The sequence below is a fragment of the Panthera pardus genome, unplaced genomic scaffold (assembly GCF_024362965.1).
Source record: "Panthera pardus isolate Hobbes unplaced genomic scaffold, ASM2436296v1 HiC_scaffold_8, whole genome shotgun sequence".
NCBI lineage: Eukaryota > Metazoa > Chordata > Mammalia > Carnivora > Felidae > Panthera > Panthera pardus.
In genome coordinates, this window is record NW_026527013.1 from 17202982 (window position 1) to 17218680 (window position 15699).

Here is a 15699-nt window from a genome sequence, read left to right on the forward strand (position 1 = left end):
AGAGTACATCAAAATAGTGGTAAAAACTTGGGGCGCCTGGGTGGCTCAGTCTGTTAAGCATCCAACTCTCGGTTTCGGTTCAGGTCATGGTCTTGCAGTTCGTGAGTTTCAGCCCTGCATTGTGCTCTGTGCTGATAGTTTGGAGCCTGCTTGGGATTCTCTCTCTTCCCCCTCACCGTTCGTTCTCTTTCTCTTTCTCTCTCTCAAAAATGAATAATTTTGTTTTAAAGTTGGTAAAAACTCAAAAAGAAGAAATCTTTTTGAATTTTAATCCAGAGATATTGAGAAGACAGAATAAGGAAAAGGAGAAGAGGGATGTAAAAAAGAAAAAGAAATAATACACCACTAAAACTTCTTAAACCAAATACAACTGTTGGAAAAACTCAAAAAACAAAATTAAAAGCAATACAGAAACATGAACCATCACAAGTCCCGCTTTGGGCAAAACACAAGCCCTGGGTGAGTCCTGCTTCTCTCTGTCTCTGTCTCCCTCCCTCTCTCTCTCTCTGCCCCTTGTGGGATATTCTCATTCCCTCTCTCTCTCTCTGCCCCTTGCGTACTTGCTCCTTCTCTCTCTCAAAAAGAAAGGAAGGAAGGAAGGAAGATGAGCTATCAGCAGGTCCAGTGTATCTCAGTGTGGCTCGGAGACCCATGGGGCACCATATTTTTCAGGGGGACCAAGAGATCAAAACTGTTTTCACAATAGCAACAGGACACTGCTGCTTTTTCACTATGATGACACATGCACGGTGGATGCTAAAGCAGTGGTGAGTGAACCACCTACCCTCAGCATGAATCAAGGCAGTGGCACCAGTCTTTTTTTTTTTTTTTTAATGTTTAGTTTTGAGAGAGAAAGAGAGAGCTCGTGCGCGCAGGGGAGGGACAGAGAGAGGGAGAAACAGACACAGAATCCGAAGCAGGCTCCAGGCCCTGAGCTGTCAGCACAGAGCCCAGTGTGGGACTCGAACTCACCAACTGCGAGACTATGACCTGAACCGATGTTGCATGCTCAACTGACTGAGCCACCCAGGGGCCCCAAGAATATCTTAATAATCACCTTCTTCTTCACTGCCACACTCACAAAAATAATCCAACTTTACTGTAAAATTATTAATCTTACAAATTTAAACATCAAAGTTCACTTGTTTTTGATATTTGGTACTATGAAATGTGAGGTACACAAGAAGACTAAAAATCAACTATCCAAGCATGATGGCTATCTGAAGGAAAAGCACTGTGTGATCATTTGAGTTTCAAGCTCAACTAGCCATTTTCATTGAAGACCATTTTTTTAAAAATTTTTTTAATGTTTATTTTTGACAGAGAGAGAAAGAGAGACAGAGCATGAGTCGGGGAAGGGCAGAGAGAGAGGGAGACCCAGAATCTGAAACAGGCTCCAGGCTCTGAGCCGTCAACACAGAGCCCGACGCGGGGCGTGAACTCACAAACAGCGAGATCATGACCTGAGCCGAAGTCAGACACTCAACCGACTGAGCCACCGAGGCACCCCGAACATCATTTTTACTAGCATGTAAATGCTAGCACACCATGGCTAACACACCATGGTCTGTAGGCACAGGTATCTGGCAGACATTTTCTGATCAGCACGGGAGTTCTGATCTGCTCCATTTCTGACCTGTGCCAGTTCACCCTGCCTTAGGCATCATGGTGGTCCCTCGCTCTGGGAAGTCATCATACTGATGCCAAACTTAGTGCAGACACCCAGCTAGCATAGCACACTCCAGTCCTGAACCTAAGACTTAAGCAACCCTCCTGCCTCAGCCTTCTGGGCACCTGGGACTAACAGGCACTCACCACCACAACAGCCTGGCAAATGTTTTCTTAAAAGCAAACAGGATTGTCAAAAGTGTCACTTTGAAGAAAACAACTGAGTGCTTTTTGCCAATGATTAAGTGAAAATTAGAATTCTGAAAAATACGTACCTGCCATGAAAGCCTCTCCTACAGGAGTATTTATAATTATCTGAAAAGGTCATTAAGATATTCTTTGTGTTTCCAAATACACGTCCAGATGATACTAAATAGTCCTAATGTATTTTAACTAAAACAACATATATGATGAAAAAAACAAATATGAAAATCCAGCTGTATTCTATTAAGTCAAACATTATAGATATGGCTAATGGGTGACACCACACTTTTTACTAACACACTTTTGTTTTTCAAAATCTATTTCTGATAAAAATTTTTCATAAAAACTTGCAATGGGTTTATTGTTATTTTTAAGTAAGTTAGTTTCCTCAGTTTTAATTTACAATACAGAAAATACTGATTAACTCACAAAAATTCTTTGAAACCTCAATGTAATTTTTAAGAGTAGAAGTATATCCTGAGACCAAAATGTTTGAGAACTGCTGACCTAGTCTAGTCTTCTATTTGATGCTTCATTTCTGAATTACAAATGTTACACATGATATACAAGTTTGGATCAGATGAATACTCCACTGAAAATGAGCTCTCTTCCTCTGCAAGTTCTTTGCTCTAAATGTTATAAACAGAGCAAGCACTAGAAGTTACCAGCAGCAATCATACCTCCCTCCAGGTTGACCCCATTAATGAAACTAGAAAACTCGTTCTTTTCCCAGCACCACCTGCAATACTTGGTGACCACTGAGACCCATTTTGATTACTGAGATAGAAGGGAAGACTGACGAGGGGCTTCTGGTTAAGCTTTTCTTTCCAAGAAGAGCCCCAGAAGAGGCCCCAGAAGTGCCATTTCCAATTTTCTTACTGTTTTGAACAGGGATATGAAAACAGTGAATAAATCAGCCTTGCTGGGAGCAGAAGAGAACACACAGAGACAGAATGCAGACAGCTAAAGAAGGAAAACAAAAGAAGAAAGAAGCTAGGAACCTGAGGATGTACTTGAGTAGTAAAATGTATGTTGGAATTGCCAATCTAAAGATAGCCAGTTGAACAAAAAAAAAAACCAATGTCCTTTTTGGTTTAATCTTTGCTAGTTACATCCTGTTCTTTGTAGGCAAAAGCACTCCTAAGAGATCTAACAGTACACTTCCTCATTTGGTCCTAATTTGGCTCTCACACGTACATTCTACCCACAAATACTATGTAGTACCACGCAGTCTTCATTTTACCCAATCACTGTTCTGTAACTAAAGATAAATGGTCCTCTTCAAAAATGGTTGATAAATATGGAACCTAACATTCTCTTACTCTCCAGAGTAGAAATAATTGCTAAGAGTTACTTGTGTAAGTATTTTCAAGAATCTCCAAAGACATGAAGAATTCCAAAAAGTATTCAACAAGCTGACTGACATATCTTGAATTACCACTAGTTTACGACAGTGTTCTACTTTCAAGAACAAACAGTATTTTCAGTGGCAGGCATCTTCATCTACTTCTCTGGAATGCCTTCTGGGAAATATGGAGGTTGTACAAATGCACACCAGCACCAGAGAACTCATCTACAATGACCGAGGTGGGCTAAGTTACAAAAACAACAACTGGAATCTGAAGAAACATTCCACTTCAAAGCAACATCTGCTACTCAAGGTCAGCAAATTATTGTTACATGGGAATGAGGTGCCAGAAGTGCCAAATCTTCCAATTTTGGAGGAAAAGTTACAGATCTAGACTACTTTTGCAAAGCCGTAATAATTGTTTAATATTGGCAAAGATTTAAAATGAAACAACCCAACCTGGGCCAAAATAACACATATCCAGGTCTGATCTTCCCTACTGATAGCCAGCACATCACTTCTAGGTATGATATTTAAATAATGATGGACCAAGAAAATTCTCTTAAAACTCAATACATGGTTCAAAAAACTTCAGGATTAATTCCAAAGGTGTACTTCAAATGCGAGTCACAGAAGCTAAGCACCCACCTCCTGTGTGGATAAAGGGGCTCCACTATTAATGTGCTTACCTCCAGGAGCAGAAGGGTCTCCTGTTCAGTCCATTCTCTTCCAGCACTAGCACCTTTACTCTAAAGAAACAAAGCCAAAAATTAGACACTCACTCCTAAAGGCTGAGCATGGAGCTCAGCAGGAGTTCCTTCTAAGTTCAGGGGGCTGTTTTATGCACACAACCAAGTAAGTCCCTAAGCAGTAGGTGGGGCACCTGACTGGCTCAGTCGGTACAGCATGCAACTCTTGATCTTGGGGTTAAGTTGGAGCCCCACACTGGGTGTAGAGATTACTTAAAAATAAAATCTTTGGAAAAAAAAAAAGTCCCTGAGCAACAGAAATAAAACACTTGAGGATCCTAAACTTCCAACAGAAAGGCAGACCTATTTCAAAGATTTCTTGTTTTCTATTAAGGACTCATAGACCATTTAGATATGTTGTTTCTATTATTTTGAAATTTGAAAATACTTTCAAGCTACAAAGGCACAATATTTTAATGCATACCATGAACTGGTTGGATATCATAAACGTAACACAAATTGGTATAACTTGAACACAGTACTTTTTCTAAGATTCAAAGACAAATTGTACTACATATAAATTACTCTGGAAGATTCTTTTTTTTTTTTTTAATATTTTCATGCTTATTCATTTATTAAAAAATTTTTTGTTGGGGCGCCTGGGTGGCGCAGTCGGTTAAGCGTCCGACTTCAGCCAGGTCACGATCTCGCGGCCCGTGAGTTCGAGCCCCGCGTCGGGCTCTGGGCTGATGGCTCGGAGCCTGGAGCCTGTTTCCGATTCTGTGTCTCCCTCTCTCTCTGCCCCTCCCCCGTTCATGCTCTGTCTCTCTCTGTCCCAAAAATAAATAAAAAAACGTTGGAAAAAAAAAAAAATTTTTTTGTTAAATGTTTTTATTTATTTTTGAGACAAAGAGACAGAGCATGAACAGGGAAGGGGCAGAGAGAGAGGGAGACACAGAATTCAAAGCAGGCTCCAGGCTCTGAGCTGTCAGTACAGAGCCTGAGGCAGGGCTCCAACTCAGGGTCTGTGAGATCATGACCTGAGCTGAAGTCGGACGCTTAACCGACTGAGCCACCCAGGCGCCCCTGTTTATTTTTCAGAGAGAGAGAGAGACTGAGTAGGAGAAGGGCAGAGAGAGAGAATCCAAAGCAGGCTCCAGGCTCTGAGCTGTCAGCACAGAGCCCAACATGGGGCTTGAACTCCATCCAGGAGAGAATGATCTAAGCTCGACCAACTGAGCCACTCAGGCACCCCTTGAAAGATTCTTGATTCCAATTGCAACAACTTCATATTTTCAACATCTCTTGAATAAAATAATCACCAAGTAATTCCCTAAACTGCAAATCACTCTTTCCGTAAGAATCCCTTTAACTGGGGGTTGAGCCCTGGACTGTTGATTTTGGCTCAGGTCACAATCTCAAGGTTGTGGGATCAGGCTATGTGGGCTCCATGCTAAGGGTGGAGAGTGCTTGGGACTCTTTCTCCCCCTCTCTCTCTGCCCCTCCCCCTCTTCTCCCTCCAAAACAAACAAACATTTTTAAAAAAAGAATCCCTTTAACTGACAACTCACATGAGCATGGGGGGTATAAGAAAACCAACTTTGTGTTACCTAAAAACTAAGATTTATCAATTGATTCATACTTCTTGATTTGTACACCGTGCTCCCTTCAGAGACTGTCAGAAGACTGGATGTGTGGTATACCTGACATTATTCTTTACCTGCAAATGTTATTAACTCAGAATATACATTCTAACATATCCCTTCTCTGTAAACTCTATTTGGGTAGATTATAGTTTTAAAAATGAAGAGAAAATTTCTATAGTCTGTGATTTCCTTGTTTGTGACAATAAAGCCTCTCAATTTGTTGACTCAACCTTTCTGCATACTGTGTTACATATTGTGGGTAAAAGTTAAATTATGATTTGCTAGGTTTCCATGGTATTCAATACATATTCTGAAATTTTTGCAAAAAACTGTACTAAAAATAACTACTTTAACTAGAGAATAAAGAGGAATTGAAACATTGTGGAAATAAGCATGGTAGAATTAAGTCTTAAAGCAGGACTTTGTGAGATGGACAAAAAGGCATGTAGCTAGAACTCATAATACATTGCTCAGATTCCTTAAGGATTACTTTCTTTTTAATGACTTCTATTAAGTTTACTTATTTATTTTGAGAAAGAGAGGGAGAGAGCATGCAAGCGGAGGAAGGGCAAGAGAGGGACAGAGAGAATCCCAAGCAGACACTGCACTGTCAGCAGAGCCGAACGTGGGGCTCGAATTCACAAACCATGAGATCATGACCTAAGCCGAAATCAAGAGTCGGACCCTTAACTGACTGAGCCACCCAGGTGCCCCATAACCCTTAATGGTTACTTTAAGACAACGAGTTTCATCTTTTAATGAACTAATCTCAGAAATGACTGTCAATCAGACAGAGGAACAAAATTCCAAGAGGAACAACATTCATTAACATTTCATCTAAATTCTAAGGAAGGAAAACCTGAATAACAGGAAAGATCTGTACAACCTAAACATGACGACATTTATTAGGTAGGTGTGTGGCAGTGAGCATTTCTCCACGTCTCAGCCACAAAGGTACAGTTTCTCCTCTTGATAAAAACTAGTTCTGAGAAAGGTGCATAATCTCATCTCATAATCCTTGAGATGTTTGTGGGGGTTGTGCATGGTTTTAGAAATGCTTTCTTTGGTGTTTACTACGGCAGAATGTATGTTCAATAAAAAACCCAAACCTTAGGTATACAGTTAGATACAATTTCACATATACACCCATATAATCACCTAAATCAACATCTAAGGGTTCTCTCCTTTAAACCTCAAGTTGATACCAACAGGAGTACACACTATTCTGACTTCTATAATCATAGGCTAGTTTTTCTTGGATCTGAACTTCGTAAAACCATTCAGTATGTAGTCTGTGGGTCTGGCTTCTTGTTTAATAGTAGGTCGATGATATTCAACCACACTCTTTTTATGAAGTCATTTCTTTTCGTTTCTGTGTGAATATTATATTGTTTGAATAAACTACAATTTATCCATTTACATGACTGATTGTTTATGGTTTTTGGCTATCTTGGATAAAGCTGTTAAGGACAATCATGCATATTCTTTTATACATTCATTCTTTTTTAAACTTATTTATATTGTTTATATAGCCAGAAGCTCAGTGACTTTGTGTGTGTGTGTGTGTGTGTGTATTTATATTTAACTATAAAAGAATATAATAGTTCTCTCCACTTTTATTTTCTGGAAGAGTTTATACAGGTTGGTATTATTTCTTCCTCAAATGTTTGGTACAAATGCATCAGTAGAATCATCTGGGCCTAGAGTTTTCTTTTCAGAAAGATGTTGAAATATATATAGATATAATATATACAAGGTTATTCAAGTCTATTAGTTCCATATGGCTACTATAATCAAATTCTCACAAACTTGATGAAATATTCAAAATAACAAAAATTCATTTGCTCATAGGTCAGGGGGCTAGAAGTCCAAAATCAATACAACCAGGACAAGAACTGAGGTGTCAGCAGGACCGTAATCCCTATGGATGCTCCAGAAGAGAATTCATTCTCTGCCTCTTCCACCTTCTGGTGGCTGACTCAGAACTCCTTGGTTTGCAGCTGCCTTATCTGAACCTCTGTGCCTGAGGTCACACTGCCTTTTCCTCTTCTGTCTTCAAATCTCTCTAGATTTACCTCTTAGAAGAACACATGTCATGGCACTCAGGGCTGACCTGGATAACACAGCGTTATCTCATCTTCAAGATCTCTAACTTAATCACATCAGCAAAAGAACCTTTTTCCAAATGAGGTAATGTTTACAAGTTCCAGGCATCAGGATCTGATTTCTTTGGAGGACATTTTTCAAGCTATTACATTAGGTTACCTATTTCATCCTGAGTAAAGTTTTTTATTTTGTTGCTTTCAAGGGGTTTGTCCGTCTTATCAAAGTGTCAAATATATTATTATCAGGTTCTTGATTACATTTTTAATATCTTTTTAATGTACAGAGAATCAGTAATATATTCTTTCTTTCCTGATTTGTAATTTGTGTCTTCTCTTTTCTTCTTGATCACTCACTCTGGTCGGAGGCTTATCAAATTTACCGATCCTTTCCTTATTTCGTTAATAACCATCTCCTTATTTCGTTAATTTTCTGTATTGTTTTTTTGTTTCTGGTTTCTAGTTTCATTTTGTTGTGGTTAGCTAACCATATTTATTTCACGTGTATGAAATCATACAACCACATTTTATAGTATCATTCCTTTAAAATTTCTTGAGAGTCATTTTATGGCTCAGAATTGAATATACTTTGGTGAATGTTCCCCAAGAACTTTAGTCTTATCTTACTGACCTACCTACCTACTTATGCTATCAATTGCTAAGAGCAGACTACTGAAATCTCCAACTACAATTCTATCAGTTTTGCCTTATATATTTTGGAGTTTTTTAATGAACTATACACCTAATTAGGGCAATCATGTCCTTTTGATTAACTAACTCCTTTATCATTATGAAATGTCCATGTTTAATTCTGGTAAAATAATTTCTAATGTCTATTTTCACTAGTATTAACATAACTGGTATTCCTTGGATTAATGTCTAGAAGGCACGTCTTCTCTCATTCTTTTACTTTATAATTAGATTTCTTACAGACAATTTATGATTCTTAGTTTTTTATGCAGTTTGACGATCCCTGTTGCTTAACTGAAATACTACAACCATTTACAAATAAGGTTATTACTATCCCCATGGTCATATATAAACCTACCACCTCCCTATTTTCTACTCATCCTACCTACCCCTTCCTTTCTCATTCATTTCCTCTTATGGGGTAACTTTTTTTGAGAAGTAGTAACTTTTTTGTGGAGTATTATTCTGTTTTTATCTCCATTCCTGACTTATTAGCTATAGGTCTTTAAATACTCTGTGACTTAGAATCCTCATCTCTAACGTGTCATGGTGTATCCTCAAATACCATATAGCATAAGAACTTTAATATAGTGTACTTCCATTTCCCTCTGCTGTACCTTGAGCCATGTTTGGTCCTTAACACATATTGAAAACCTAGAGATCTACTGTTAGCATTTTTGGTTTAAGTAGTCTATTACCGTTTTTTAAAACTACAAATCAGGAGGAAACATCTTTTATTCTGACCCAGGTGTTGACCTCTTCTGGCATTCATTGTTCTTCCATGTAGATCCAATCCCCTTCAAAAGTATTTGGAAAGTGTTTGCCAAAGTATTATATACTTTAACCTGAAGCAGCATTTTTTATCACATTTCTAAATTATATCAGGAGTTTAACTCCATGTAATTGTCTTTCTGCCATTTTGGTCATTTCTACATGTTATAAACTCCTTAAAATGATCACTGCTTAAACAGTCTATATTTCTTCATATTTAATCGTACATTCATTCGTCTCCCTAGACGTATACCTTCCTAGTCTTGTGGGTCCATCAGGGATCAACATCCTTCACCCAAAAAAACTTCCCTCAGTTTTCCTGTACTGTGTGCTAGTGAAAACCTAACCTCATTCTCAATGTCTGCCCTTTCACTCCTGAAAGGTATTCCTACTGGATACAGAACTCCAGACCGACAGCTTTACCTTCAGCATTTAAAATGTTACTATACTGTTGGAGTGCCTGGGTGGCTTAGTCGGTTAAGCATCCGACTTCAGCTCAGGTCATGATCTCACGGTTCATGGGTTTGAGTCCCACGTCAGGCTCTGTGCTGACAGCTCAGAGCCTGGAGCCTGCTTCAGATTCTGTGTCTCCCTCCTTCTCTGCCCCTCCCCTGCTTGCATTTTCTCTCTCGCGCTCACGCTCTCAAAAAATAAACACCTGGCTTCTGTCATTTCTGCTGAAAAGTCAGACATCAGTTTTATGATTATTTCTTTGAATTTAATGTGTTCTTCTCCAACGCCACTCACTGCCCAATGTGGTGGCTACTTTTAAGGTGTTAGTTTTTTTGTTTTCTTTTGTTTGAGAGAGAGCATGCATGTGTGTGAATGGAGGAAAGGGGCAGAGAGAAAGGGAGAGAGAAAATCTCAAGGAGGCTCCACACTTATCATGGAGCCTGAAAGGGGAATGACCCCACAAGACCTGAGCCGAAATCAAGAGTCAGATGCTTAACCAACTGAGCCACCCAGGCGCCCTGTTTAAGATGTTAGTTTTTAAGGTAAGTTTAAGCATGATGTGCCTAAACATGTTTTCCTCTGTATCCAAATGTGGATCAGTTTAGACTCTCTACTGAGTTGGTATCTTTTTATTATTTATCAAAAATGATTAGCCATTACATCTTCAAATATCACTTCTGTTTCATTCTTTCTCTTTTTATAGGTCTCTAATGATAAACATGAATTCTTTTTACCATTTCTCACGTGTCCTTTAAAGTCTGTTCTCTTTGACCCCCTCTGCCACCTTGATCAAATTTATTTTTCTCTTGGTGCTTCAATTTTAAGGTAGCTACTAACCTGTCTGAGCTCACTATTCCTGTTTTCTGTTGTGTTTAGCCTGCTGTTAAAACCACCCAACGAGGTTGATTTCAGGCACATTTTTCAATTATACAATATTCCTTTGAGTCTATATATTCCAATTATGCTGAAATTCTCCACTTTTTCCTGTTTTAACATATTATTCATCATTACTTTAACATACCTACATTCTAACCATACAGAAAAAGTGGTAAGATAAGTGATGGTGGTTTTATAAAATGCCAATAGATTAATTAGAATGCTCACATTCTTATGCCCTAGAAAGTTACGTTTCTTATGAAAACTGATACTTCTTACAAAGAAGAATAAAAAGGACATGCTGCATTGCAGCCCAGGTGGGTCTAGAAACAAAGTCCTTACCTTTGCTAAGGTTTTCTTGGAGTAAATGTCAGTACGAAGACCAAAGTTCTGCAAATCAATTGGTTTTTCCTTGTTCTTCTCAGGAAAATTTAACATCTGCTGAGCAGCAGGGACCTAGGAGTCAGAAAAATGATGAATGGCTTTATTAATCTCTACAAAGTTAAGGGGATAGAATTTTTAAAGCACTGTATAATATTGACACGTAGAGAGATTTCAGAATAAAATAAATAACCACACCTTTGCCCTACACTTCTAACAACATTTCAACATAGGCAACAGATGTTGCGTATAAGCAACATTTTTCTGCCTCGTTTAAATCCCAGAGAAAATCGACAATAAATTTTCTTTAATATGCTACCCCATTTCACAGTGAAGAACAATTTACACCTTAGACTCATGTTATTCCAACTTCAGGCTATATAAAATCTGGTTGACATAGTAATCTTTTCAAGAACATGTGTTTGTTCACTTTCCAAATGTTAGGAAGGGGAAGAAGTTTCATACAGTGTATAATTAGTGTAATATTAAAAATGCCTAATATTAGGTTATTAGAGTAATAATTACAAAAACCAGACTTATAATAATATTTGTGTAATCATTAATTTACCTGAGGTGATCGAAGATGTAGAGGCACAAGCCCAGAAGGGGTATCAGCTAATACATTGAAATGAGGAGTAGGAGGAGGTCCCATTGCCATGGGTCGACTTTCTGGATCCACTTGATAATTGACAAGCCCCCACTGCTCTAAAAAGGCATGAACCCTGGAAGAGTAAAGCTCTGAAACTTAACATCTAGAAACTGTAACTCACTTCATTAACCATCATCACATTTCACTAAAAAAATCAAAACAATAAAACAAGTAAAATGTTCTCTATAGGCTATGAAGCACCACAAAGTTAACTGACAATTTTGGTTTGTTGTATGAGGGACAATTTCTACAAACTCAACATCATGTTGATAACATAACACCCAAAACCTAATACAAAGCCTGATTATTTCCATCACAGAAAGAAGAAAACAAATGTTCACTTAAGTCCAAGGTGAAAAAACTCACACACAGGCCAAATTCAAACCAGGAGATTCCCATTTGATTTGTTTCTTTAGACAGATGTAGTGTAGAGAGCTTATCCACTCTCCAGATCAACCCACTCTCCATCCCTGGTCATTTTACGATTTTACCATAAAATAAAAGATATCAAGTGTAAAATCTTAAAAAGAAGAGAAAATGCCAAGGTATTAAAAATACTCAGGGGCGCCTGGGTGGCGCAGTCGGTTAAGCGTCCGACTTCAGCCAGGTCACGATCTCGCGGTCCGTGAGTTCGAGCCCCGCGTCAGGCTCTGGGCTGATGGCTCGGAGCCTGGAGCCTGTTTCCGATTCTGTGTCTCCCTCTCTCTCTGCCCCTCCCCCGTTCATGCTCTGTCTCTCTCTGTCCCAAAAATAAATAAAAAACGTTGAAAAAAAAAAAATTTTTAAAAATACTCAACCCCTGAATAAAAAACATTTGATTAAGGTATTTTATCAACAAAGGAAATATCCAGTTGGATCAATCAAACATTAAACAGCAATGAATCAGTAACCACCTGCAGTGAAGTGTCTAAGAAAAAGTCAGGCATTTTACCTCATCACAGCACACACATCTCCAGTCAAGTTTCGCCGACAAGCAGTGCTGGTTAAATATTCTTGGGGGTTTAGGCGATATGTGTCAATCATAAAATTTCGATATGCCAAGTATCTAAAAAGCAGTGGCAAAATTCATAAGGTGAACACACACATCCTTTCAGAAATAATAACTCATAGAGCCAATAATCTTCTGATTCCCTATAACCAAATCCAACAAAAAGTTTATATTCCAACAAATACTATTGAGTGCTTACAGTCATTAATGTAATTAAGGATAATAGCTAATATGCAAAACAACTATTTACTAATATTAACGATAAGTAACAATAAAATGATGAAGTTAATGTAAAGTAACATAGGGGTGTCTGGCTGGCTCAGCTGGTGGAGCAGGCGGGTTTTGTGTTTGGAGACAGGAGTTTGAGACCTACGCTGGGCATAGAGTTTACTTAAAAATAGATAGGTTAAAATAATAATATGAGCTAATATAAATACAAGCTTGGTCACAGGGGTGAATGGATAAATAAACACCTGGTTATTTATGCTGTCTGCAGAACTACTGTGTATCCACAGTAATTCATTTAAATCTCACAATCTCTCCCTAAGGAAGGGTCCACTATCATCTCATTTATCGATGAAGAAACTAAAGCACAGAGTGATTAAAGTATGTGTCCTAGGGGCTCCTGGGTAACTCAGTCAATTAGGCATCTGACTGTTGAGTTTGGATCAGATTATGATCTCATGGTTTGTGAGTTCGAGCTCTGTGCTGGGCTCCATGCTGACAGTGGAGCCTGCTTGAGATTCTCTCTCTCCCTCCCTCCCTCTCTCTCTCTCTCTCTCTCTCTCTCTCTGCCTCACCCCACCCACCAAAATAGATAAAATAAAAATTTTTAAATATATACCTTAAAAAAAAAAAGTGCCCTAGACCACAAGGCTGGTAAGTGTGGAGCCAGAATTTAGCAAACAGAGTGTGTGTGGGGGGGGGGGGGGGGGGGGGGGGGCGGGGGGGGGGGGGGCGGCTGCTCTAGAATCCATGCTCTTAACACGTGCTGCCTCTCATTTCTATATTCTTAGTAGAGCCACATGTTGATCTGGCTCTGACAATGGCTATATACCCAGCCAGGCGATGAGTAGAACCCATGAGGCCAAAATCAAAGCCAAAACAAGAACAGATAAAAAAGGAGAGAAAAACTGGGATTCGGAGTCACAGGAGACTTATTTTACAACAAACCCAAACACTTCTGTGACAAAATATTTATTCATTCATTCATTCATTTACTTATTTCTGTCTTTTTTAAGCAACAACCTTTTTTTATTGTGAGCAAGAGAGAGAAGACATGTGCAAGTGGGGGAGGGGCAGAGAGAGAGTGGGAGAGAGGGAGAGAGAATCCCGAGCAGGCTCTGTGCTGTCAATGCAGAGCCCAACTTGGGGCCAAATCTCACAAACTGTGAGATCATGACCTGAGCTGAAATCAAGGGTCAGATGCTTAACTGAATGAGCAACCCAGTCGCCCCTCTGCGATAAAATATTTAAAACAAGATTTTAAGAAGCTACAGACCTAGCCACAAAAGAAAAACAAAAGTCTGGCAAAGTTAAGGTGGGTTACATCAGAATAGAAAAGGTACACTGCTCAAAAAAGGTCTAGTATACACATAGATGGATAAATAAAAACCATAAATTTTCAGATTTAAGCGGACTAAAATGATAAACTGTGCTTTTAAACAGAAGACTGCCAAGAACCAGAAGTATTTACAAACGCTGGCAATTGGCAAATTAGCTAGAAGAATATACCATGTCTCACTAGATGGAAAGACTATCAGGGTTTCTTATGCCAAATCTTTGACTGTGGTGTTTTTTTGTTTTTTTTTTTAATTTTTGAGAGAGAGAGAGACAGAGCATGAACAGGGGAGGGGCAGAGAGAGAGGGACACACAGAATCTGAAACAGGCTCCAGGCTCTGAGCGGTCAGCACAGAGCCCGACGCAGGGCTTGAACTCACGGACTGTGAGATCATGACCTGAGCCGAAGTCGGACGCCCAACCGACCGAGCCACCCAGGCGCCCCTGACTGTGGTTTTAAATGAATCCTTACACTTTTGTTATGGAAAGGCTAGAATTATCTAAACTTACAACCTCAAACTATTGTGGACAATCTACTATAAGAAAATATTTATTATTCAATTATCTATATTCTGTCATGCATTCAATGTGGAAAATCACCCTTCCCAAACAATTTAAGCAAAAGACATCTATTTGTGAAGTCACATGAGTATAACAAGCAATGAATTAATACTATAAAGATAATATATGGAAAAGTATTTATAGTATGACAGGTGTAGATTTATTTTGGGGCAAGCGTTTCCAGAAACGTATATTTAACAGTCACCAGGCAAATATACAAAAATACTTCCCCAAAAGATTCTTCCATCTCCAAAAAGGTTTTATCTCCAATGCAAAAGCACAACAATACTTTATGTAATTAAGATCAATTTATAGGCAGCTATGTCATCATATCTGGCATTCTTTCAATTAGTAATCATTCATTAAGAAAACAAGATAAAGACTCCACCGTCTCTCAGATTATCATACGTAAATATACATAATCTATAACATAAATTGGGAACTGTTAAGGAGAAACCTCAGCTCATTTTGGTGAATGACTATTACTAATTTCAATCATGGCTGTAAGAGCTCACATGCATATAGTTCAAGATACAAATGGAAGAAGAAAAAATGTAGAAAAAATTCCTTTACAGCACGGAATTCTGTGCGGCTGAGGTATGAACACTGTTCTGCATGGAGTAACATATTTGCAAACTTCCAAACATTAGCAAAAATGAGTGTTCGACTCTTGGTATCAGCTCAGGTCATGATCTCACGGTTTGGGAGATAAAGCCCCAAGCTGGGCTCTGAGCTGACAGCACAGCACAAAACCTGCTTGGAATTCTCTCTCCCGCTCTTTATGCCCCTCCCCCACTTACATGCTCTCTCAAAATAAATAAATACTTTTTAAAAAAATTTAAAACAATTTGAAGAAACCCCTGCCAAACACATGCAAATTAACAATTTCTCTACACTTCAGCCCCATTCTAAAGTAGTAGTATCAGGATTACATCTTTATATTTCACTCACATTTCTGGAGTCTTGGATTTGTTTTTCCCATTGAAAAATTCAGGAAGAGCACGCCGTTCAATCACGTGAATACTGGGGAATAAAAAACAAAAAGTCCTCTTAAAAAAATAAAATCTTAAAATTTAAGCTAAGTAATTTTCAAAGTAGAACTGATAAATCCA

General features: G+C 38.6%; 1 protein-coding gene across 4 annotated transcripts in view; it reads right to left on the reverse strand.

The window, feature by feature from the left end:
• SMARCC1 (SWI/SNF related, matrix associated, actin dependent regulator of chromatin subfamily c member 1) overlaps positions 1 to 15699 on the reverse strand; it is a 172199-nt gene that overhangs the window by 79868 nt on the left and 76632 nt on the right. For all 4 annotated transcript variants that reach the window (XM_053897598.1, XM_053897597.1, XM_053897600.1 and 1 more), the window contains exons 15-19: positions 15539 to 15610; positions 12409 to 12522; positions 11397 to 11550; positions 10790 to 10903; positions 3910 to 3969 (exon numbers count right to left, since the gene is read on the reverse strand). In XM_053897598.1, coding sequence (XP_053753573.1) covers positions 3910 to 3969; positions 10790 to 10903; positions 11397 to 11550; positions 12409 to 12522; positions 15539 to 15610 — 514 coding nt within the window. The remainder of the gene's footprint in view (positions 1 to 3909; positions 3970 to 10789; positions 10904 to 11396; positions 11551 to 12408; positions 12523 to 15538; positions 15611 to 15699) is intronic.